Here is a 27,571-nt window from a genome sequence, read left to right on the forward strand (position 1 = left end):
TATAAAATTTTAGTATATCAATTATCAATAAATAATGTTTTAATTATGATAAATGACGCAGTATAACTATTGAAAACAAATAAATTGTAAATTGATATAGCGAAAAGATCAATTTATCAAATGGGATAATGACAAAACAAATATATTGATAGGAAAAATGGAAATCCATTATTATTGTCAGGTTTAATATTTGTAAATTATGGATATTGCAATCACTGACCTATAAGGAATTACTAGTAATTGTAAGAAAAAAAAGTATTATTAGCAATTAAACATCGAGTTGTGGTACATAAAAAGTATGTTTTGAGGATACTTTGATATTTAATTGTGGACGTAGAAATTAATTTTGGATATTATATAACATTTTTCAAAATAAAATATTAATTTATTTGAAACTTCAATATATGATATATTTGCACCAATATGTTTTAGAATAATTACTATATTCGATAAATACACTTTTTGTTACATTTGACTTAAGTTAAGTTTAAGATTATTCTGATATAAACTTATCTCTATACTAATTATGAAAATAATATGCAGTGGTATAAACTTAGTTTTCCTAACAATTTAGAAAACTGACACTTAAATTTAATAAGTTTATTTTATGCTATTTTATGTTGTTGCAATACATGTTGTTTTACTATTATGTTGTATCATTATTAATTGTTATGGCGAAAATTGTTTCGGTTTACAAAATTTTTATTTCTGGAATTATTTATGCAGTTTTATTATTGTTCTAAATACATGATTTATTATAAGTAGTATTTTGTACTACAAGTCTATGATTTTATTTCTGAGAAATGCATTAAATTTATATTTTGCTGAAATTGTTCCTTTTGTCGCTTTTTTCTCAATACTTTGAATTGACTTCCCTTAAAATATTATTAAAATAAAGATCTTTATTATTTAAAAATATTATGAAATTAAAAATCAAAACACAATACATATAATGATTAACTCAATAAAGAAATAAAATTGACCAAAGGACTTTATAATTAATTATTCAATTTATAATATCAATCGGATAATAAAGATGTTTATAAAAACTGTAAAATAACGATGTAACTTTTATGAAGTTCATCAGTATTATGAGCGTCAAAGAAGTTTGTATATATAAGGATGAGAGAAGTTTGTTGCGGTTGCAAATGTGTGCCTTGGGGTCACCGACGGATTCCACGGAAAAGTTTTACGCTTCTGGTTGCAATAGTGGTCTTTAAAATATGACAAGGAGCGGAAGAAAAAGTTGTAAAATTTCGAAACGATGCAAACTTTCAAACAATGACCGAAACTTTATAGGCACGACCAACGAGAAATATTTAATTTAAAATTTCTGTTGGCAGAACGTAAATTATTCGACGACAGACTCTGTTCGATATAACGAAGAGAAAGGAATAAAAAATATACCCAGAGCTTTTTATCGATCTTAAAAGGAAAAAAAAAATTTATGGCAAAGCTCCGGGTTAGAACCGGCGCGAAGGGAATCTTGTCACAAAGAGGATTTGAATAAAGTGCTTTTCGCGCTATTTACAAACTTTTATTCACGGATAAATTCTGGTAACGGCAAAAAAAGCGCGAAAAACGGATGAGATATGAAAAACAACAAGAGAAACAATACCAGAACTATATGATTTAAAGTTGGAATCTATACGTGATTCATGAAAAAAAATCTGGTTTAAAAAAAAATTAATGAGAATAAAAATCCGCCGACTTTGGATAAGAAAAGGTAATTTCCGATTCGGTCTTGCGGAGATTAACATAATTATATTCCTAGCATCCATTACGAATTAGCATTGCAATTAGATTTATTAATCAATATTTCCATAGTGAGGTAGTTTCTCGTTAGAGCAATTATTATTCAAAATTTCGGCAGTGTTACGAAGCGGAATCGTGTGGATCCTGGAATTTCTGTTTATAATTTAGGGAATGTCAACGTCGTGTGTTGAGACAACGTTTTCATCAATATTTTAAATAGTTGTCGCATAATTGTTGGTATCTGGAGTAAAGCAACATGATGGCAGGTAATGCGGATGGCGCTTGTATGCTTTGTTATTCTCTACATTCCCTCCTAATTGCACAACGTACTTTCATCAACGAGCAAACTCCAAACTAAATAGATTTGGCATAAAAAACTAACTTTCTTCAATATTGCATAAATAATTAATTTAATAATGTACATAGAAAATATCAATATTTTCATATACTTCACTTATTTGCTAGTTAATAAAATAAATTATATTTGTTTTGGCTTTTAAATTATCTTTGATTCGCACTATATGCTTTTTTTGTATCCACGTTGTTATCCACAAATGATTTAATATATTATCTATTGCAACTGCTTTAATACATTTATATATTATGTTGTAACAAGACCTCTGAGGATTCTAAGCACTAAATATTTTAGGTGTCCCTTTCATAAACATACTGTATAGTACAAGGGTATTTTGTAATATGCTAAACATGTTAATAATTAAATTAATTATAATAACATAAAATATATATATAATTTTAATAAGGTGAAATACTTCAAGAACCGAAATAACTAACAAGTCTTTTGTACGCATATAGCATACAAAAGACTATTCAATGAATTATGTTTATTATTTAGATTATCTGAAATTATTTAGATAATTGCAAAATTCTTGTAATAAATATTATTACAATTATGTTTGTCAAATTATAATTTTTTATTTTATAGTATTAAAATTAGCCTTTATTAATTATGATAGATGTTAACTTTATTTAGTAGGTACTTTGTAAACTATCAATCATAAGTTGAAACTTTGAAGTATTCAGTAATCGTTGAAGTAATTAACTATCAAGTATCAAACAATTACACTTAGTGTTCATCCAGATACCAAGTTAAATATATTTTTATATAATAGATTTAAATATGGATACAATCATATTGCTTTGAATTAAATCTTCAGCCAAGATTTTGTATTGCTTTTTTGTTGATATAAAACATAATTATTTACATCTTATTTTACTTCGTTATGGCATGGATTTTACGTCTCTTCGCTACTTTTAAAATACAAAGGAATCCTTTTAGAAACGAAAATCAAAACTTAAGCAACCACAAATATGTTATGAATACATTAAAAAGGAGATTCTTCAAGTTCCTTGCATTTAAGAGGACTAGAAAAAATTGTTACTTGATATCTCTAAAGTTTCGAAAATTAAACATATATAACATTGTGGTCTTTTAAAAATATTTTATAATTTATTACAACGTTTTTCATGCGAAAAATCCTGGTTTAAATTGGAAAACAGAAAAAAATATGAATAAGTATGTAAACTAAAATTGCAATTGACTGTCCAGAAAATAATATTTATACATTTCGTTTTATTTAATTTATATAAAATAAATAGAAAATAAAATGATGATGAAGTCTTCTGTATGTAATAACTAAAATACTGATAAAAGTGCTGATAGTAAAATCTTTGTTAGGAATTAAATTATGGCATTAGGTAGACAAAGCCACATACTCTGTACACATGAAAAAAAAACTTTCCTACCACATCCTTTTACATGAATAATGCTTTTGATGTTGAAGTAAAGTACTCCCTTTCACATTCATTCAATAAAGACAAAAATACATTTAAAAAATGAGCTTTTAAGCGTAGAAATTTCCAGTATGCATTTGAGACACCAGTGTGTACATGTTTTAGTAACAGTAAAAACAGAAGTAGTGAAATTGTATCTCTGAAGAAAAATAAACAATTTTAAAATATTTTTTTTCCAAATATTAGCTGCATTATAATTATATACAAGTCTATCGTCCTCTCGAATTTGAGGAATACCTCAGAACAATACTGCAATAATTAATATATTAAACAGGAATATACTACATTTTGTGTTCTTGTGAAAAAACACCTAGTCGATCGTTTGCCGCCTAATTATTTTATGATAGATTTAAATGGTGTGTATATGTACCAGCAGGGTCTGTATTCGTTTAGCAGCACCCCCACTCTCTATTTAACCTGTAAATCTAGATATTTGAAGAAATTGCAGAGCAATTTGGGGAACAATCGTTTTCAGAATGAGAGGGTAGAGACAACGTGTATGCACCATCTTTATCCTCTGAAAGTGACGATGAAGACGTAATATTTGAAAGTGATACCATCCACTGAATACCGTCTCGAAATGGTTAAAGTACTAACGAAAAAAACTGACTCATAATGTAAATTTAATTGAGATTTTTCACCATTCTCAGATGTATTTTTCCCAAATTATCAATATGCATATTAACATTATTATTAACATTACATGAACGAATTTATCCAAATTTTCAATTATATTTGTATGTACGTTATTACTTGTTAAGTGGATTTTGGTAATATTATGTAATAAAATTACTATTATACATGAAATGTTATTTATTGCACTGCAATACGTAACGAACGATTTTGCGGTTAACTACGCATGGTTCGGTTGTTTGCGTGCCAACTCTTTAATTGACAAGCGAATAACAGAGCGGCGTTTCCGGCTAATGGCTTATGTATTTCAATGTTGACAAGGGTTGCTGATAATTCGCTTAATTTTATCACTCGCTGTCCATCCGACACCGTCATGCTATTTACAATTTAAATTTGGCATTAGCTCATCAAGGTCTTACTAATTTCATTTCACCAGGATGAAATTTCCGATGAATTATAGAACATGCACACCATTTTTCTACGGACATTTCGTATTGTTTCTTTTATAGCCATTATTTCCGTATTGCTGCTACTGACTGACTGCGTTAGGATCTGTGACGAGAAATTTAATTTCAACGAGATTCAGAACGGACGTTTCAAACAGAATATAAAAAAAATAATGTCGTCCGCTGTAACGAAGTTTGTCCTGAATGCGCCACAATTCAAAGAGAGATAAAAGGAGAAAAAAATATATTGATGGCAATTTTGCATCCTGTATTTGCCCATTGATTTACACAGAAAGAATAAAACAAAAAATTGATTGACAATTTCGAATTCACTAAATTCATATTAATATGGAAATTTTCTGAGTATAAGTAAATCGATTTTAAATAAAATGAAATATACGACAATGATTGAAACATAATAAACAGTGTAAAAAAAGAGGGGAAGTGTAAAATATTTTTAATAATAAAATGCCGTTACCTGTCTCACTAGCTTCTAATATCCTATATGTACTTTCTTTTAAAACAATAGAGATTTATTATCGGATTCAACATAAACATCTTTTACTGCCCAATTTATCAATTTCCTGGACATTTTCTAGAAAATTATAATAATGCTCCACTAGTTCAAAAGGTGGGAGAATACGTATCCCACCATCTCTAGAAGAGAGTATAAAAATATCTTCCAAATACGAATATTTGTTTTCTGTTCAATTTTTAGGGTAAGAATAGATTGCAATTTCTTTTGTAGGAATATTGACTTTATTATTCATTGTTATGGATATTTCTTCAACAACATATCTAAAATTTCAATACATATTGAAGGAAGATGTGTATAATATTGTTCTAGATACGATGGTAGAAAATAAATTAAGCAATTAAATGTAGCTATTAGTCAATACAATATATACAGTTAATTTACATCTTTATAAAAAAAATTATAAAAAATATTTGATAAATTATATTATTTTTTATATAATTGATGTTTGAATTATATGATTGAATTATTAAAAATGGGATTAAATTAAGTAACTAAGACTAATAGCTGTCGATGCTTCAAAACAGAAAGCAAAAATTAAATTAAATTATTTATTTCATTTTATGTTTAGATACTTTGAAAGAACTGAATACATTTTATATTATTTATATTAGGTTAAATATATTATTTAGAATTGGATATTGAACTTTTTGAGACAAAGTTTTTCTACAAACGAAATTAAGGAAGTTAAGTGATTTACTACGAATTATGGAAACACATGGAAAGTTTCCAGAGTGGATAATAAATCGTTTTTCGCAGACAGTGTTTACTTACTATAAAATAATCACTCACCTGCGGAAGTAAGCTTTCGGAGGTAACTTTTAATGTATGTTTGAAGTAAAATTTAAATAAAGTGGACACTTTAATTAGGTGAAAAATAGTTCGTAGTATAAATTGGTATCTTATAAAGAAAAACAGTGTCAAGTATTACTCTTCATTACATCATTACGAAAAAAGAGAAATTAATGATATAAAGGCACTTACTGTACCAAACTAATATATTTAGTTTAAATATAATAATGCAGTAAATAAAAATATATATCAAGATTTAAAAGTAATAAAGTATAAATCTAAATATCAAAGGTTGTATAAAAATGTAAGAATATTTATTGCAATAATTGTAAAATTACAAGAATATTTACAGTCAAAAAAAAAAACAAAAATAATCAATCATTACAACATATTCTTTCAGCCTTTTTATATAGAAATTCAGTGAAAAGAAAGAAATATGTATCGATTAATAAAATTTTAATAGTTATTTTTTGTAAAAATGGATCTATATCTATTGTAATAACTCGGAGTTGTAGCGAATATATTACTTAGTTGCAAGTATCACGATGATTTATAGCCCCACACTGGCGTCGACTTTACTACTAAGAATTTTAGTTAATTACATGCATTATTTGAATCTGAGTTAAATCAGTGTGAGTTGATTTTAGATGCGCATTCCTTATGAATATTTACATGCAGATGAGGAGCAAACGCATAATTACTGACATTTGAGAAAGTTATTTTAGATGGAGCTTTTTGGAAATAAATAGAAAATTGCTATCTCCTTCAGAAACAGCTTTCCAACAAACATTTTCATACTGCAAACAGAAAATAATCTTATTTATTGTAATAGTTTACCTTCATTATAAGTAATGAAAATTCACAGTATATACAGATTATATGTGATTAATTTAGTTATTTATATATGTTTGGGCCAAGGGAATAATTCGGAATTTTATACAATGCTTAGACATTAGATGTAATATCTAGGCATTTATAAAACGTCGAATAATATATATAGGTTCTTGTATAGGGTTTTGATATTATTTTACAGGTATTATTTTACTTAATTAATAACCTTGTACAACCATCATGATTGAAGTTAAAAAGAGTTATTATATATTAAAATAATGCTCGGCAATACTTTAGATCCAAATCTATTGCCGAGCATGTACTTTTTAAATATAGATTTTTATATTTATATATAAATAAAAGTGCCTGTTAAAGAGATTACTACCTGGCATAAAAATGGTTTAATGTTACACTATAAATTTTTATTATTGAATTACTACTGCAAGAAAGATTTATCAAATCATTTATTTAAGTTTATGTAAACTGTTGAAATACCAACTGTACTGACAACATAATTTATGTAGTGTTTACGCAATATTCTTGACTGCATGTCCAGCAACCGGAAGAGATACTAAAAAGGTAACCTTGTTTGAAGGCGATAAAGGACATGCCGGTGACATTAATGCTCTTCCATTTGGATAAACAGATAATTCCCTGAATATGCATTGTATATATTCATTGAATGTTCCAGAAATTATGTCACATAATATTATTCAATTATAATTTTATGGTTTTCGTGAGGTTTGAGCGAGACTCGTCAAGTTTTGTGTAATACGTATAAATCTTTCTAAGTAACAATACTCATTAAACTGAAGTGCTCTCACATCTTCTAATACGCTGAGTGCATGTAATAGAATACAACTAACTGATGTATTTATAAAAATGTTAAATTGAGGGACAATCTAGTTGATATCTGATACATTAAAAACTTATTTTTAAATTTTAAAATACAGTCGATTCCGCTTAATTGGTATACTGGTTAATCGGAAATCCGCTTATTTAAGACAAAACCTAAAGAACGGAAACGAAACTAAGGAAATAACACAAATTTACTCCGTTTTTTTCGGTACAATATTCCGTTTAATTGGGATAGTACATCCATGGATGCTGTGCTTGAGATGCATCCATGGACCGCGCTTGGTTCAACATATTTATTGTTCCAGAATTTATATCATTTTCTATTATGTAGTATGTATACAATTTTTTAACATGTATACATAGGTATAGTTTTGTGACTTGTTTTATTTTGTCTATTTTATTATATAAATTATTAAATAATACTAATCCTGTATGTGAAAATTCATATAATTGGGCCAGCCGCTAAATCGGGACAAAATGACTGTATAATTAATAATGTATGCTACATAGTAACTAGAAATTATAAACATAATAGAATATTGCATATATCCCGGGGAAACTGGAAATATAAATATTCGTGAAAATTTCGTGAAAAACCAGTGATCCTGTAATGTGCATGTAATTTTTAAACCGTACTGTAGTGAATCCGCACTATGCGAGGTATTGTTTCAAATAATTCATTCAGCAGCTACAAATTAACTGACAAAATATAGAATAGATCATGAAATATTGAAAACTGAAACATATATAAATAGAAAATCCATAAATCAGAGCTTGTTTGTATATACATTTTATTTAATATGTAAAATTGATTTTTCTAGTAATAAAAGGTGTCCCAAAATTAAAGCAAGATTTGAATTTGCCTCCATTTGTATTTTATTATTCAATAGAAAAATCACAATCTGAAGGCTAAAAACTGTGTTTTCTATTTATTTCAAATCTTGTGTTAATTTTGGGACACATAAAGGGTGTAACATTTACTTCATATGTTTAAGCAATGTTTGTTTGTTATCATGAATATATAAGACTTAATTATATATTAATTTTAGAAATCTTAAATCTCACGTAAGTTATTTAAGAATCGATAAAGAGTCTAAAAATTCTTGAAGTGGACAACGGTATAATAAATTTGGCGTAAATAATGCAAAGACAGTCTGTTTTAATTGTTTATAATATTTATTTCGTGTAGCTTATTTAGTCCACTACAATGGAATATTGATTCTTAAAAGATTAAGTTTAGAAAATATTTTTTTATTAAGTATAATGATTGGTACAAATCATAGAGTTTTTTTAATTCACAAATATTAATAATGATATTGTATTTATTTTAATTTTATTGTTTTAATAACAAATTTTGAAATCAATTTGTAGTTTTGAACAATCAAAAGTGTATGAAATGTAAGTAAATAAAATGGAAAGCAATAAAAATATGGAAACAGAAATAACTTTTTCAATAAAACCGCAATATTTAGGGGTGGCATCTGGAAGTGCATAGCCTTGCTGGCAGAATGTTTGTGGTCGATATTGAATAGTAATAAAATATTTACGTATGTGCTTTCGAATCCACTGCATGCTGTATAATGAGTGCGATACCAAAACTTAGGAAATGGGCAGCCGTTTAAATCTTCAAATATTTACGAGTCGATAAAATAGGCGCATTACATAAATTCCACCAATGCAAGAAGCAGTTTGCTAATATAAATGTAATATAAAAATAGTTGTGATATCATATATTTGCTTTCCAAATACAGTGGAACCTCGCTTAACGAGCATAATCCGTTCCAAATTATCCTGGTTTTTACTCGTATAGTGAAACAGTTTTCTCCATATAAACTAATGTAATATACTAATGATAAAAAATCATAAATTGTTTAAAATAAAAAGAAACATTATTTATTCAAAATAATAAATAGAAAACAATCAAATCAAACCTACGTTTTTCCGTCCTACAATATTAAATTTGACTTATTTTTTAATAGTTTAAATAATAAGCACACAATACAAATACATTTAGACATTTAAATATATCAAATTTTAACAGTTTCAAATCAATGATTCTCCATTTTAATTAAGTATTGATAACAATAATAATATTTATTGTAACTTTATGTTACATATAAATAATTATAAATGTAACAATTATTAAAAGATAACATTTTCTGACCAAATATTTTTATTCTAAATTTCACAATCGATTATTATTTTAAACTGCGCTTAATTAAATTTTACAAAAAAAAAATCAATATGACTGATATTTTGTTTCTGTGAAGAGTTCAATAGAAATTGTCTGCTGATGCAGAACCACCGGTTGTTATATAAAAGAAATCATGATTTTGCGGTTTTCTTAAAGCGAGGCACGTGATCCCGGGGGTTTCAACTCCATCCCTCCTAAAAACATCTTTTATGTTTTATTACGTATATATCTAACATGGGAATTATCAAGACAAAAAAAACGTATTACGTTTTATTTTTATAACACCCATCATTCCCGAGTGTACCTTCTTTCGTTTCTGCATATATATGGAAATGTCTCGAACCTTATAGGATCACTTCACTATTAATCAAGGCTGGAATATAAGAAGCAAATTTCCTGAACAATTTGGTAGTATTTTTTTACGAAGATGTAATATATATTATGTTTTAATTATTACAAAAATATGAAAAAGATTCTACTAAGATAGAAATATAGCAACTAATAGCCTTTTCTTTGTATGTATGACATGTGCAATAAATTATGTTTAGTATTAGAAGCATCTAAATACAATTTCAAAACATTTAATTCAATCAAGTGTAATTATCATGAATACGATTTTGTATGTATTTTAAAAGTACAAACTTTACCTAGCTGTAAGTAACCTAAGGCATAATAGTGAATATCGTATGTGCATTTGACGTGGTTCTTTTAGTGCGCGCTTTTGTCGGTGCTACAAATAAACAAAATAATACTATAATTGTTACTTTCAAGATTGGTAAAAATATCTTCTCCACTTTGTTCTAAAGTTATATTATCCAATTGAAAATAAAAGTTTACAAACATCTTTCATAAGTTGTTTATTTCTAAACAATACTAAGTGGTTTATTTATACATTATAACGTATTAAATAATTTCAATTGATCTATAATTTACTAAAATGTACTTGTAATTTTTTCAATTTTTATTTATATTAAATTATTTTCAAAGGTTTTCAAATAATAATGTCAAATTTGTTCATAAAAGTAAATTCAATTTAGTTGTATAAAATATACTACATCTCAGTTACATAGACAAAAATACTATAATGAAAATGAGAGAATTAATAACTAAAAATAGGAGATTTAGATTTTTGCAAATAAATTTGATTATTATTGCTACTAATACAATTTTACTGTTTTGGCGTCCTATTAATAGCCAACTATCACAGATATTCCAAAAAAGTCTAAATAACATCAAATACTGGTTCAAAAAATGGAGAATCAAGGATAATGAAACCATGTAACATATGGACAAACTTGTCCATCCTTTACAAATAATAGCTGTGCTGTATCACAGGCAGATGATGCTAAATATGTTTCTGGTTCGACGTCCACCTGGAAAAAACATATCACAACAAAGAGAAAATAGCTGGGACTGACAGTAAATTGGTTACATTGGCTGATGAGTAGGTACTCATCCATCTCTGATGAAATGGATATGGACTTATGGAATACAACTATGGGATCTGCTTGTAATACAAGTATTGACGTCATTAGAGGCGCTTAGAGCAATTGCTAATGCTTCTTGGTTCTAACGAGTACATACAACAATACATTGGAGTCAGATTTGTGAAGGATGAGATAACGGAACTCAGCAGTAAATACCAACATTGGCTGAAGGACCACCCAAACCAACTTCCCACTGAGCTAACATATACTGAATCTCATCGACGAAGACTGAAACGGTTTAAACCACAGGACCTTCCTAATCGCTTTTTAGTTTGTGTTTAAAATAAGACTTATTTGCGTATATTTGTTCCTGAGTTTTTCTTTTATAAGAATTCTGTGGAATTTGGTCGCTGAATCAATTTCTAACATATAATTTTATGTTTTCTTTAGTCAATGCTAAATCTAAAGCTATTATCTGTTTGTCTTTCTACTTTATAAAGTAAATAAAAAAATACAATTTTAAATAGTTAACATTATTGAATTCTGGAAATAATTAAATATTGTTTTGTATCTTCAAATTTGATGTAATAGAGTAATAGAGGTGAACATGTGTATTCAGATGCAAGGTGGGAGGTAATTCTGGGTAATTCGACGATGTGAATGAAAAAGCACCTAATGTAGCATAGGAAAGATAAATACTTCTTAAGAGTAAATTGAAATTATAATTTTAAATTATACATACTGCGCGTAATAATGTTTTTTTTTATACTTATTAAAAACGTTAACTCATTAACACACATTGACCCCAAAATGCACGAATGTTAAACATAGAGCAATCATTAAAAAATATAATGTTATAAATATATTCGAATATTTAGTGCTAGGCAACAATAAAATAGGTTAATGTTGGGCAATAAAAGTGTCGTGTGTTCGCGCGCGTTATTAATTAATATGTGAATTAATATGAAACCTAATGAAATTATTTCTAAGGATTAGAACATGAGACAAAAGTGAGTGATACAGTGAATCGATCCATTCACTGCTTGCAGAAATTGTCGTGGTAAATATGTAAAAACTGATATATCTGCCGGGTAAGGTAAAATATTATTTTGACATATTAATTTATATACCCATACATATACTTGATTAGAATCAATATTCTAATATAACAAACTAATTTATATAAACTTTCTTATTATTCCACACCCTGTAATTTCAAAGAATAATGTGATTGTGAAGAAAAACTACTGTTCAATTTCTTATTCATGTTTGGTTTTGTTGTACATTTTACTAATAATATACAATGAGAACGTTTGGAAGTTGAATACTATTTTGTTTTTAAACCGGTCCTAAACTTATTATTTCTATTACACTTTCATAATTAAGCAAACTTTCTTTCAACGTCTTCTCCGCACTGTGCCCGAAGTTGTAAATTTTATTATCGAGTGGAAAATTCGAGTTTACCATCATCTTTTCATAAGATTAACTTAATCTGATTTCAAAAGCTCAACTCCCTGTCCCTTTATTTCAAGCAATATCAAATGCTTTTCATATAATTTATAACGTATTTATTTCTCCGAAAATATTTCGTATTTCTAGTCATAGATTGAGATGTTTTGCTTTCCAAAAATAATTGTATTTAGTATATATTTATCAAATTTTTATTTAATTGTTCTACTCAATTCTAATTTTCAACCACAAGGTTTTATTCGCTTATTTTCATTCAAAGAAGTACGATTTTCCGGTTATAACTTCAATGTTTCCAACATTTGATTTATCGCTGCCACTGATTAAACTAAATTGTTGACCGGACAAAACAGGACACTAAAAAATAACTCGCCAAAGAAGAACAAATGACAAAACATAACATCGGAAAAAAATATTAAAGTTATATAGATAACACATTTATAATAATAATAAATTTATAACTAATGCTATATTCAATCATTATCATTTGTTTATTTCTATTTTGATTGAACTTAAATAATTTTGTTCTGTTCTGTTACTGCTCTTTTTTAGTGTTGTCTTGTTTTGTCATAGAACCAACTAAACTACCACACATATTTTTTATTTTATGGAATTTTACAACCTAACTTATAATCTTACACTGTCATGGTATTTCTGTGCTCCACGTTACCATCTTAATTAAATTTACTGTTACGGAAATTAGTATTTTTTAGGTTTAGACATGTATATACTTATTTGACATTTCCTTTTAATCATAACCTATATATAACTATCATTAAAAACGTTTGAGGGGCGATGTATCACTTTTTGAACATGCCCAGTGGGGCATTATTTTAATTTTCTAATAAATGTCAACGAAAGAGGAATTATCCTTTAATTTGGTTGGTATGTCAAAAGATGAATTTTGATAGGTCTAATTCTGTTGTCTGGAAACTTGTTGTGCCTAGAAATTTAGGATTTTCTGGCCCCTCAAAAAATTAAAGAACAATAAATGAATTAGGGCATAATATTCATATAAAGAAATAGTTTGATTCACTAATTTTCAAAGATAAACTTATGGCCAGAATTGGGGATACGTTATTTTTCTTCATCGATATTATCAGGTTTCGATTGATTGAGTCATCTAGATATTTTCATGAATTTTTTTTCTAGTAATACTTCTGGCCATATTTAACGTCAAACTCTGTTTAAGTATTTCTTAGAGTTTTTTCCAAGAAGTATTGATGTTTTTTAAGAATTATTGACAAAGCTCTGTTATCAGAAGTAATGTTAATGACTGTATTCAAGTATCGACATTTTACATATATATTATTTTTACATATTAGTAAAAGAGTAGGAGAAATAGAGCTGTAATCATAAAAATAAATTTCATTTAAATAATTGTCAATATTAAATAATGTAGATTTATTTATATACTATATTATGTGCGTTGTATTTATAGGTACTGTAAATAGTTATATATGTTTTGAGTATAATATTTGCTTTTGTACAATAAAGTGTGTAGTAAATGGTGTCTTATCAGAGAGAGCCGAGTGGTCGTTCCTACAGGTGCTTCCTTCCTCGTTAGTTGTACACTTGTCACAATGACACTTTACAAAGAAGAAGCTTCACTCACGCGGCCATTGAAAAACGGACTCGGTCTCATTCACATCGTTTAATTTTGCTGGCGGAAATTCTAATCAGTTTCGAAATTCAATTATGAAATTCGTTGGCGGCCCAGAGGCCCGTAACTAATTAGATTTTCCATTCCATTCAATTGGTGGGCGGAAAACTCAAAAAACGATCCTCATCGTCTGATTAAGTTTATTATGCCCGAAAAGCGGATACGAAAGTGTGCATTGTAATTCAAGATGTGGTTAATTAAACGGCTCCGCAGGGATGCAATTACAAACTCGGCTGTTCACTTCTTTATTGAATAATCAACAAGTCAAATTTTATTCATGAGATGTTTGTTTAAGTATGTCTCACAAATATAATTACATTTTTAATGTTTAGTCCTTTATAAAATATTTAGCGTGAAGTTCTTATAGAAAAATTGATACCTAACATGACTTGGTTGTTATTTAATACTAAATTAAGTACGTAAATAATTTTAGTTAATTTAATTTGTCTTCAATGTATTATACTCAGTAATTTAAGTTTCCCAACATGTCTGTTCTTTGATTGTCCTTCAAGTGATGTTATGTTTAAGAGGTTATGTCATTTTAAGACCTGTTTTTGTATTATAAGGTATTATTTCTGAATGGTTAAACCAATAGTCTATTCTTTAAGCTTTGGTGAAAATATGATCTTTTGTGTTGAATCATTTTTGCTTTTCTATATTCGTATCTCTGTTATATAAGGTTATATAAACTATTTTTTGTGCAAAAATAAGTACCTATAAAATTCCATTGGAATTGTGATTGGGGACAAAACAAGACAAAAATCTGGAGTAATCTTCACTTGATTATTTTTCATATTATTGTTTAATCACAATTTTTATAATGATGAATGTTACTCAAAAAAAAATACAGAGCAAATTTTTGGAGAAATGAGTCAAACCTATCCTTCAGAACAATTTAAAACTTATTCACGAGCCACATATATATTTTTTGAAAAAATCTTATTTAGAAAATTAAAAAAAATATGATTTTATTTTCATTTTTTACTTTAGAACCGCATAAGTACTAAAGAAACGCACGTGGCTCTATTGTTGTGTCCAACCATTAAGTTTGGGTTCCATTGAGGACAATGAGCTATAAGACCAATATGCAGAATAGACAAATCCTACGGAAGGCAGCAACGTTTCTTCGTATTTTCAACTGATAACCAAACTGCAGAATAGACAGATCCCACGGACTCCCACCCCGTCCGTATTAATAAGAATTAACATTGTAAGTGCAATAAGTTTTTTGAAGTAGTTTCAGTAAAACCTTTAAAGATGAACATAGTCTTATAAGAATAACAAATAAAGCTATGTAAAACCAAACGAATTTCAACAACTGAGACTGCACAACGACAACAGAAGAAGATATCCCACGGTGTCCAGAAAACCATCCCTGGGATAGTGTCGTGCTATATATTATTAAAATTTTTCATATTTGTACATATTATGCATTAAATTACGAGGAATTAGACTAATAGTGTCACTCTAATTTTCATTATATAATTTATTAATTCTTTTATTAAAAATATATTATGAAGTTCATTTGCTTCGTATATCTTTCTTAATAAATTTACATTTAGCTAGAAGTCTCATTATTATAGAACTATGACACAGTTAAAATGGTTTATTTTGCAAATATATCCATTTCTATATTTTGATTTAGTTGTTATATCTTTAATCCAGTTTAAGTATGCATTTGTTGTAGGTTAATTAAAGAATTATTTATAGTAAGAAACAATATAATGATTATAGTTTTTTAATTTGTTTTATTTATGTAGTTTCAAATAATAATTAATATTATTTAATAGAAATATATATTCCAACATATTTAAGCTTTATATTCATAAATTTAAAATTTAAAAAAAATAGATAAAACAATTTCCCCACCTAATTCAATATAACTAAATGTGATTGAAATCATTGACAGACTTATATCCAATTTAATGGAAGAAGTTTTCACCTCATTCTGTTTCCTATCAACACGAATAACTTTTAAATTCACCCAAAATACATGCCAATCAACGTCAATTAAACTCATCAAAATAAATACGCGCCCTTCCGCATTGTCACTCGTTCGACGAAGTTATTACGAAATTCAATCGATTTTGTTTTAATAGGGGTAGCGTTTGTAGCTGGTAAGAATGATACGATGCGGAATCAACCTGGAAAACGAAATCGCCATCAATTAGTTAGTAATTACATTTTAATTGTATGCCAGAGATACAGAAAATTATCTTGAGAAATGCTTATATTTTTTACTGTCTCTCTAATTATGTTCGTCGCGTTTCCGATAGAATACTTAAAAGTCTAAATTACTTTCGAGAGATGTAGGTCAGTAAACTTTATTCACTTCAATTCCTCTTCGCTTTTTTTTATTCCCTCTTTAACTGTGTGTGTCTCTCTGCGGTTGTAAACCAATTGGGACTTCTTTAAAACCCCTCGAACAAATTAGAATTTAAAACCTTGACGGATTCGGTAAATTTGTAGAGGGACACCCAGGCTTTTACTTTATTTATGTAACCAAGCAGAAATCAGAGCACACAAGTTCGACTTTCAGAAAAAAATTCTATTCATTTGCACTCATATAATTTATTTTTTTGATATTGAATATCATTTAATATTATATTTGAGTTAAGTAATTTAATAATAATAACTAATATCAATATTATATTTGTTCTTGAATAAATATTGGTATTATTAATTAAATTTTATTTTCAATATTTATTAAAAAACTAACTTAGTCTACTGAGTGATTCTACGAATTGTATACAAATCTTCACTTTATTTACTTCTAAATGCACAGTCAATACAATCAAATGCTTTTAACATTAGTGTCGATTGGGAATTGTAGAGATCTTAAGAAGAAAACTCTATATAAAGTTTCTATAGGTTTCTTGATGTAATTCTAGTTTTGTTCCCCCATTGCCGACAAAGTTTTGAATAAATGTTATCTAATAAAGTCTTCAGTTATTAAGATTAATAAAACTTGGTAGACATATAAATGTTAAATAAAAAAAGTATATATTTGCTTTTTCTTAAATTTGTAAAACTTTGTGTAATTTTCTTACATGTCTTCTCGAATAGTTGTAAATAGTATTAATTTAAAACATTATATAAACATAAATCGACGCAGCTAGTTACAGAGAGGAAGAAAATAACTTTAATTTCACATGTTATATGCTTTGCACGAACTTTATGTTTGGATACAGTTTTGTTTGAAAAGCAAACAATTAACTGAAAGTTTATTTTATACTTAGCTAACTGTTCGAAACTGCGCATGAAACAAAAAAATACTAGGGAGTAGTTGAAAATGTACAAAAGCGTGTGATTATATTTAGATAAATGCTAGTTTAGGTTCAGATCATCTTCATTATTAAAAAATAAACATATTCATGAATAACAATAATCAAATAAAGAGCAACTGCTACAAAGGGTTATTGATTGATAAGTTACATTATTTTAGTATATAGCAGCATTTTTATAATAGTGGTTATGTTTGCTGTTAAGAAGTTCATTTGTTCAATTCAATGAGATATTGACCGCAATTATCAAATAATTAAAACAGCATTTAGAATTCTGCATTGAAATGTATTAATAACAACTTCATTACGGGCAATTAAATCTTTCCATTCTAAAATATATTACTTTTAGAAATATATGGTTTATAACTAATAAATACAAATTCTATTTTATAACTGAAACTTTATTGTTTTTTATTTATATTTTCAACAATTAAAGAAAACAAAATAAAACCTTTTTATACAATTATAATAATAAAGCAAAAAGTTAAGTGATGCAAAAGGTTCTTTTTATGCTAATAATATTCAAGTACCGTTCAGAAATGTTTGAAAAATATTATAACGGAAATTACATATGGTTGTTAGTAGACAACATTGGATCAACAAATATTTTTATCGTTCCCTAAAAGGTTATTATTAAGTATTAAAATCTCATTTCATACAATCCTTTGACTGAAATGGTTGGAACGGAATGATGCAAGCCGGTGCGTTAAAAAAGCTTTTAAAATTAGTTCTTTTTTCTTGTGAAACTCTCATACGTCTCGTATCTGATTATAGCTTAATTGGATAATTAAAAGCTGTGACCCATGAGTAATGCTGAATTAAAGAACGACGAGCGTATATATTTGAGCAAAGATTTCCATGTCGACTGTGATGGTAACGAGCATTGACAGCAACCGTTGATCAAGACCTGAGCCAAATGTAATTATTACGTGCAAATCACTAATTAACATTTCACATCAGTGGGTACATTTCTACTGCCCTAACTACGTATGCTCCACGAGCAATATGCTATCTATAATTATATTCTGTATACCTGTTTCAGCTAAAGCATGCATTTGATGAATTTTCTTTATGTATAGTAAAACAAATTATTCTAATTAAATCATATATGAAATTATAAACAAGGAGATTGTAAATCGACTACCCATTTTTTGATGAGCTTGATATGGAACAAAGTTTTTAAAAAATATGTTATTACCATGTCACTCTGTGTTCCACTAATAATTGATCTAAATACTAAATCCATTATATGGATGTTTCTAAAAAAAAACATGTAAAATACAGCAACTTATTGTTTTCTATTTAATAGTAGATCCCTCATTTTATTCCTTTGATACAAAATAATTTAGTAAGTTTTGTATTAACACAAGAATTTTATTTAATCATTCTATTGTATTTTTTGAAATCAGGTTTTTATTTTCTTTTATATTATGGGAATAAAATGGGATTATATTTCAGGAAACAAACACAAAATCGGAAAGGAATTAAGTCTTATTCTTGACTGCCTTACAATAACTTTAGAAAATGCTATGGAAATTTCTTCAAGAACCTGAAAAAGTGACTTCGTGCTTCTCTAAAATACTAAAAATAGTTTTTTTTGTCCTATACAGTGTTCCCTAACCTATATATGGCCGCGGACCGGTTAATTTTACCGCGGCACGACCCTCCTCGTTAATAGAATTACACCAAAAAATGAATATAAAGTGATTTAACATTTAACTCACTAGATTCTAGTTAAATTAAATGACCCGGTACCATTTGATCCGCGGACCGGTACCATTTGATCCACGGATTGGGAACCACTGTTATAGGTTATATATACAAATCTAAAAATGACGTTCTTTCCTTTTTAAAATTAAAAACCTGTTTAAACCGGTTTTGTACGAATGTTGAGATTCGAAAACCGTTTTTTTTTAAGTAGGTGTTTATATAAACCCTACCTGGGATTAAAATAGATCAGGGGTCCCCAACCTTTTTGCGCTCCAGAGCACATTCTAGATTGCCTGTCTGACGGCGGGCACCATATATTTAAAAAAAAAAAAAAAAAATCACGCATAGCGGTGGGCGCACGAAAAACGGTCGGCGGGCGGCATGATGCCCGCTGGTATAGGGTTGTTTGGGTCATTGTGGGGATTTTTAATTTTTTTTTGAGTAAAATAGTATTTTTTTTTAATGAGAAGTCAACTAGGATTAATAAGTACACTCTCCTCTTAGTAATTAGGAACTAAGTCCTTTCCTTAACACTATTTATCTTCTCTCGACTGTCCAACTAAGTATACGTTGTAATATACAAAATCTCTAAGCGTCATAAATCTAACAATTTCTTAATGTCGGAATTATCCTTAGGGTGTTGATAAAAAATAGTGACAATATCATTATATTATCAAAAAATATTTTAAAATCAGTATTCATAATTAAAATCAATGTTGATAAAATACCTTTGCAAGTTCTATTGACCATCAGACTAATCAGAATTCACCACCACCATCATTTTAATATCTATGAAAATTTTTAGTTTTTTTCACAATTTATTTTTTTTATTTACTGGGTGAGTGCATTATAATGAAATCAGATATATCCAAAAATTCGTAATAATTAAATATAAATGTGAAAGAAAATAAATTGTATTAAATTACACACTTATCAGACCATGAGTTATTCAATAAAGATTCGTGTCAAAACGGCGTTCGGTGTTCAATATTTGCGTTCGGAGATTAACACTTACGTTCGCAATGTCACATGACATATACCTTGATGCATGTTCAGATTCTGTATGCAGATACATCGAAGGTAGATGGCTGTTACTGACGCTTCCAATATCCCGTACGTGCGTTTCATATCTGCTTTTAATATATCGAAGATGTCGATTCCAATAAAAATGTAACGAGTGAGAATGCGACACGTAAGTAATACATTCGCGCACATATATCCCGACGTTTCATTTATTTTAAATATTTGCAATGTCCATATTGCATAAAATATAGAATCGCTGTATTTATAACATACAAATACATTTTTTATATATTTATTTGTCACAATAATGGCTATTGACCCGATTCTTTCCGCTCTTATATAACTTTTATATATGTAAAATTTTATGGTTTTTGCATAATAACATAAAAATGTGTATACATTACTCAAGAATTATTAATAGTATGAATGAAGTATGTGTGAGTAACTTGTTAAGAATTTGTCAAATACCTGGTGTGTATTTGCTGTAATAGTAAATTAGTTCAATAATAATTGGCCTTTTTTTTTATTCAACGCACATATGAAAGTATAATAGGTAGGTTTAATGACTGTTTCTATACATCTTTGTTCTAATCGAATTTTACTAATAGTATACTAATTGCAAACACTTTCTAATACATTAAACTATTATTATATAAACACATGTAAACATGGCAAATTTCGATTTTTTATTCTCAACATTTAATAATAATTATTAAAAATACTAAACTTCTGCTAAAATATCAACTAATATATAACTTGAATGTTTTGTTTTAAAACCAGTATGTTCGTCATCTCATCTATAATGTCGCTGCATTTTATAACATTTTAATTTTGCTCATTTTTTATATCTATTATACACTATTTTTATTATATAGTAAATAATTTGTAAACAAAAATTCAGAAATATTAGTTTGATACTGTCTGTATATTATATTTCATTTATATTGATGTTTTGTTGTTGATTTCACATGTTTGTGTAATTTGATCATTTATAGATTAATTTATTGTAAAACCATTAAATGTGAATAGATTTAGAAACTTGTTCTTAGTTTTTTTTTTATCATAGACGAATTTTCATTTTACGTGCTTTAGCGGAGTTTTCCCTATGTATTTTTTTCATCCTGTGCAGTGCCAATTAGCGAACACTATAGGTTTTGATCTATTGAGCGTTTTCAAATAGCCTTTGAGTGTGTAAACATAAAAAACATGTAGGAGCTGCATTTTACATGGTATTCGAAAACATAATTAAGTGAACAAGCGACGCTTTAATTAACCGAGTATAATTAGAATTCGATAACGCCAAATGGCCAATTTTAGTAACCCGAGCTCACTTATTATTAACTTTATGGAAAATCAAAGACAATGCAATCTCTAGTTAAATTCGCAATTAAATTGTGTACTGCTATTGGGAAAATAATTAAATTTGTATCGTCTTTCCAAATTATAGATGCTTGAATAAATCTATTTCATAGTCCTGCTAACCAAAGGAGATAACGACAGCCCGAGACAAAATTACAGTTATTTTGCCAAAGCAAATGTAATTGCACTTGCCTGAAGTTTCAAACTTAAATTTATCTCATGATTGGAGCGATCTATACATTTGTTATATAGTATAGATCTTTTATAACATGTTTGATAAAAAATAATGTTATTATTATTTAAAAGTATTAAAGAAAACACAACAACTATTTGTTTTTGTTTATGTATGAAATACATAATAGTATACTAAAATTTAGTATGCATGAAATGGGCTATTGACTATTTATTTTGCAAACAATCTAGGATATTTCTTTAAGAAAATAAGAGAACTAGGGCAGAAACACTTAGGGTCAATAATCATTTGTAACAGCTATTTTTTTATTTAGTTATGATTATTTAAATACATTTTATTTTTAAAATTATTTTTAACAATTTTAATAAATACTAATTACTAATCATTTTTCTATCGTAAACCTAAATTATTAATGTATTTTACCATTAATAATTTAGGTTCATATTTTTTGTTGTTGTATAGTAGCAAAGTAATGGTTTGAAGTTCCCATTAGAATTGTGTATCATATTTTTTTTATGTCGTATAATATTATTCACAATCTGTTCATCAATACATAGTATGTAGTGAATATTGAGTAAATTTAAGATTGCGGTTGACATTAGGTAGGTAATCTTTCCCGGTGGATAGTTACTATTATGATGATTTTTAATTTGTAGGTTGGTTGTCGTCTTCTAGGTTAACTTCAGTAGTGTATTGATGCTCTGCGATTCCACTATTTCCTTTGACTGTGAATCTGCTGATATTCTTATATCAGTCATTGTCATTGTCCATCGACTTGGCTGAAGGTCCATATGCTGATACTAATTTATTTGACTGTCCATCTGTGATGAACTATGGCCCCATTTCTGCAAGGACCGAGAGCGTTCACTAAGGGCCTGGCTTGACCAGGATTCGATATCATGTAATTCAATATGATATTTAATTAAGATATTATGCTACATGATTTATTTATGTTATCCATTCATATGTTATATTAATATCAAAGTGTTAATACTTATACACTAACACAATTATTTTTAACATATTGCTTTAAAAGCACAATAATAAAATTTAAATTTATTATTTAGTAAATAATTTCTTGAAAAATATTCCCTAAAGTGGAAATTTAAAAATAGATTTTTGCACGAAAATTAAGGCTACTAAATGACATTAATTGACTTAATTTTACTCGCAGAACAGTTTTAGTAAAGAAATAAGATAGAAAACATCGTTGAAACGATAATTAATTGGGCATTTAATCGAATTAAATCCATTTAAAGTTTATAGACTTTACATAATTCAATCCGTTATTTGTTGAGTTTAATCTCATTATGCAAATTCATATCTAATTGAGGAATTTCAGCAGAATCGGGTTGCAAATTGGATTCGGTGTGTTACCAGTTGACGGAAGACGGACTGTGAAAAGTGCATAAGGAACGTTGCATAATTTATGGCAACAACCACCTGTATGGGATTCTCTGCGTGTCTCTCTCTATTGCGCTGCAGCTATGTGCTGATGGTGAGGCAGTAGAAGAACAAAAGAGTGCATGCATCCTCGTTATCTTCGAAGAGGTCCGTCATCGTCAAAGAGTAGATCCGGAGCGGCGGGCACAGGTTGTCAAGGCAACGACGCCTGCGCCCCTAGTGGCGTCGTGCGGCGTCCATCCTTGTCGGTAACATTTTGAATATGCGAACGGCATCTCCCTCTGACTGAGCAGTCAGCTGGGCGGTGGCTGTGCCCGTGTGCTGCAATAACTCGTGTATCTGCATCTCGTGACATCTCGAGACCACCGTTTGTGAACCGCGAATCTACGATGTTACTCGCAAAACGGCCAATTAACACATCACTCGTGCCTCTTTGATAACATAACCTAAACTTAGTTTATCTTAACTTACCGAACCAAACAGTGGTGAATAGTGTGGAAGGCAAGGCAAGGTCGCTGCCTCAACAAGAAGAAGATGCGTCGCGCCGTGCTCTTGTTTATAATAATCATCGGATTGTTGTCTGTCGGTATGTCATCAGGTCTGCGTTCATTTACGAATCCCAAACTTCCACCGAAGGATCAAGACCAAATGAACGTGGGCTTGATTCTACCTCATACGAACTTCGGAGTCCGCGAGTACACACGTGCCATAAACAGTGCTTTGAACGGATTGCACCGATCCCGTGGACCCAGGCTCAATTGGCTCAAGAAGTACTCGTTCACTCCTGCCAATGTGCATAACGTGCTGATGACCTTGACACCCAGTCCCACAGGTTAATAATTCAATTACATCTCGAATCTAGAATAAGCGTTTGCATAATATTTAATCAATAGAAACGACCGATCTATTTTTACGTTGAAACTACCCGGCGCATCCACATCACACACATCGCAAAATAAATGTAAATGAAAATTAGTTGCAAAACTTAAAATGAACCTGAAAATTTGCAAACGACAACACCGGCATTCTAATTACGTGGCTCGACGGTAAATAGGTCGAAGAATGTTTGTAATACCACGGCCGGATGCCTTTGCCTAATCGATTCTGAAAATTCATTTTGTTCACCGCGGCCTCTCATGATGATGCTGCTGGTGGCGGTTATGATGATATTGCCTTAGCAATAATGATTTTGTATGTATGATACACGATGATGATTCTGTATCTGATAGAACCCATACAAATAATGATTCCGTTACATGCCTTCCTGTAACGATACGCGTACAATCTCCCGCCACTTAATTATAGCTAACTATTAAACATGCCCGGATTCGCATAGACGAAACAATTAAACTGTAGATATGAGGGCGCGAGAGTTAGGGTGTGTGTGCGCGTTATAACAAGAGCACTTGAATAATAGCTATGAATTTACCTAGTGCTAAAGTATTTATAGTTTACAATGATAGCATTTAGGAAGTCTTAATGGAAAATCTGCACATTAAACGCAGGCCAGACTATTAAAATGAACCAGTGCTTATATAACGTTTATTTATTGCTGTGAGAAATTGGCATTGGACTCTACGTTTTGGCAAAGGATTATAATGGGGCTGATGACCTATGACACCATCATAATATTTCAAATTGTTATTCAATAGAAATAGATTTTTATTGCCAAAAAAAAATTATTTTTGCCATTGTCAATAAATTTTATAATTTATTTATAACGATTTGTTAGATTTATCTTAAAGTTATAATACGATTATTTACAATTTAGTCATCGGTTATTTTAACTTTATATAAGAATAATAATATATTTTTTATATATGAAATGTATTCGTCTTTAAAAGCAGCAAATTACTAAAGTGGTTTCTCGAAAGTCTAATTGTATATAATCTAGAGAATGTTGGTTCAGTGTGATCTCCCTACTTTATTGTACTTTCGTAAAGCCAGAACCAGTTCAAAGTAGAGAGCATTGAAACACGTTGCTTTGCGGTTTGTAAATTCTTCAGATTTCAAACAGCAAACTTTTGAATTAAATATTAGTCTCCATTTCCATCTGTACTATTTGCACATTAATTTAATTAATATGTTTATAACCAATGAATAAATTATCTCTGTTTATTTTATCGTCAGTAATAGACGGGTAAAATAAATATTGTTTTTGATTGGATATTGATGTCATAGGTCGTTCCGACTGGATATTTTATTATTATATTAAATATAATTACAGGTGGTTCAACATTTACAAGCTCACGGCTGTTTAAAACTAATTTTCAAATACTTTAAATACATTCAATTATCAGGTTCTGCTTATTTTTGCAATACAAAATAAGTTGAAACTAAGTTATGTAACTATAAACATGTTTGTAAAGTTTGAATAAAAAATACTATTTCCCTATTTTTAGTTGTATGGATGCATGCATGCAGCGTCAACCATTTTCAATAGTATTATCAGATCAATAGCTAATAATTTGTTATTTCCTAATACGATTATGTATTAAATAAAGAACGTATTTTCCATATACAAAATTATAAATTTTCATACATTACAATAGTAGTAAAAGATTGCAATTAAAATTGCAATTTGTTTTGAAATTTTCAAAGCGAACTATAGTGAAACCGAAGTCGCACTGTGTGAGGTATTGCTGTTCACCATTTTTAATTAAGAAAATTAGTGGATATTATATATGTAACTAATTTTTAAACTTGTTTGCATAATTTTTAAAAGAAATTTTTTTGATTTATGTGTTTTCCTAAAATGTGACTAATAAAATTTGTAAAAGAAATTAAACAATGTTTTTCAAATGAATTTAAACAACTTATTACTGTATCTATTGCGTTAATAAGTTAATAAGTACATTAACACTGAAATAAACTTCCAAGACATTCTATATCGAGGTGCTCATATTTCTATTAAACTAATTACAACTATTGTAACCCAATATTATTTATGTCGTGTGGAAGAAATGAAACGGTGACCACGCATTTATTTATTGATATTGCTATATTTTAATTGTTTGAAAGTAATTTCCAGATGTGGAAATTAAAAATTAATTAATGCATAGTTTTAATAAGAAATTGACATTTTTCATACTAAATACATAAATATTTTGATTTTGCTATGAGAGTATGCTTTCCCAGTCAAATTTTAACTTAATTTTTGAGTATAAATCATTAGAAAACAAATTTTATTTATATATTACATGAGACCCATTATATCAATCTATCATCGATTTTAGTTTACAAGCGTATCTACGAAATAATTCATTCTAATGTTTATAAAATAAGAGTAAACTATGCAGATTTCGATTCATGGTGATTTATTTATTCCATGTTTCAAAAAGTGTAGCAATTATTAACTTTTATCCGACTATAACACAATTATAGTATTACTTTTTTTATATTTTAATAGATGTAATCATTTCCCAAATTATACTATGTAAATTTATGGTTCATATTTAAATTATTATATTAATTTGAAAATTTTATTGGAAACTTCATTTTTTTATTGTATGAAATAAAAAGAATATAAAAGTTACTGTCTCCTATCCTAAGTGATTGCAACGGTAAAAATAGATATAAAAACCTGGAACTATTCTGGCAGGTGCGAGTAGTGCACCAAAAAGTAGTTCGTTTGAATTATGGATATTAGACATCACATCTGATATTATTATCTTTTACGATTTAGCGATGTATATTAAAACAATATAATAAATTTCCCATTTGACTATTTCAAAATGTATTACCAGTTAACATAATTATATAAATTGCATTGATAAGTACTAAATTACATTACGCTTATTTTTCTTTTTCAAAAACTATTTAAAACTAAGCAAATAACGTTTAGTGAAATGAATTAGAAACAGAACAAATAAAAAAGTACTCGTACCCACATACGCTAATTAAACTTGTGTATTTGTATGGATTGAGAGTTAGAATGGGATTAACTAATGTAAAAGTTGAAAGGTGATAATTGCGAATTCCTTTTACATTTTAATTAAAAAACAGTTGAACTTTTTTAATCATAGCCGGAGCCCCGTATCGTGTTCACTTTAGACTCGGAAATATCAGGAGGTTCTGACGGCTCCAGTGAATTATATTTATCTGCTGGTGTTTTTTTATTTATTTATTAAACGCGAGATCCTCTAGCGAGCATTACGTTTGATTTATATTTCAAAGTTTTGCGGA

At 28.5% G+C, this 27,571-nt stretch overlaps 1 protein-coding gene across 2 annotated transcripts in view; it reads left to right on the forward strand.

Annotated features, from left to right (window-relative positions):
• Nucleotides 1-27,571, forward strand: part of LOC108557899 (glutamate receptor ionotropic, NMDA 2B-like) — a gene marked incomplete at its 3' end in the record, with an annotated part of 154,584 nt that overhangs the window by 18,748 nt on the left and 108,265 nt on the right. Inside the window, 1 exon segment of one of the 2 annotated variants that reach the window (XM_017914611.1) lies at nt 23,614-24,218. Coding sequence (XP_017770100.1) covers nt 23,921-24,218 — 298 coding nt within the window. 2 annotated transcript variants of the gene reach the window in all.

The sequence above is a fragment of the Nicrophorus vespilloides genome, unplaced genomic scaffold (assembly GCF_001412225.1).
Source record: "Nicrophorus vespilloides isolate i.1.1-1 unplaced genomic scaffold, Nicve_v1.0, whole genome shotgun sequence".
In the NCBI taxonomy this organism is placed as follows: domain Eukaryota; kingdom Metazoa; phylum Arthropoda; class Insecta; order Coleoptera; family Silphidae; genus Nicrophorus; species Nicrophorus vespilloides.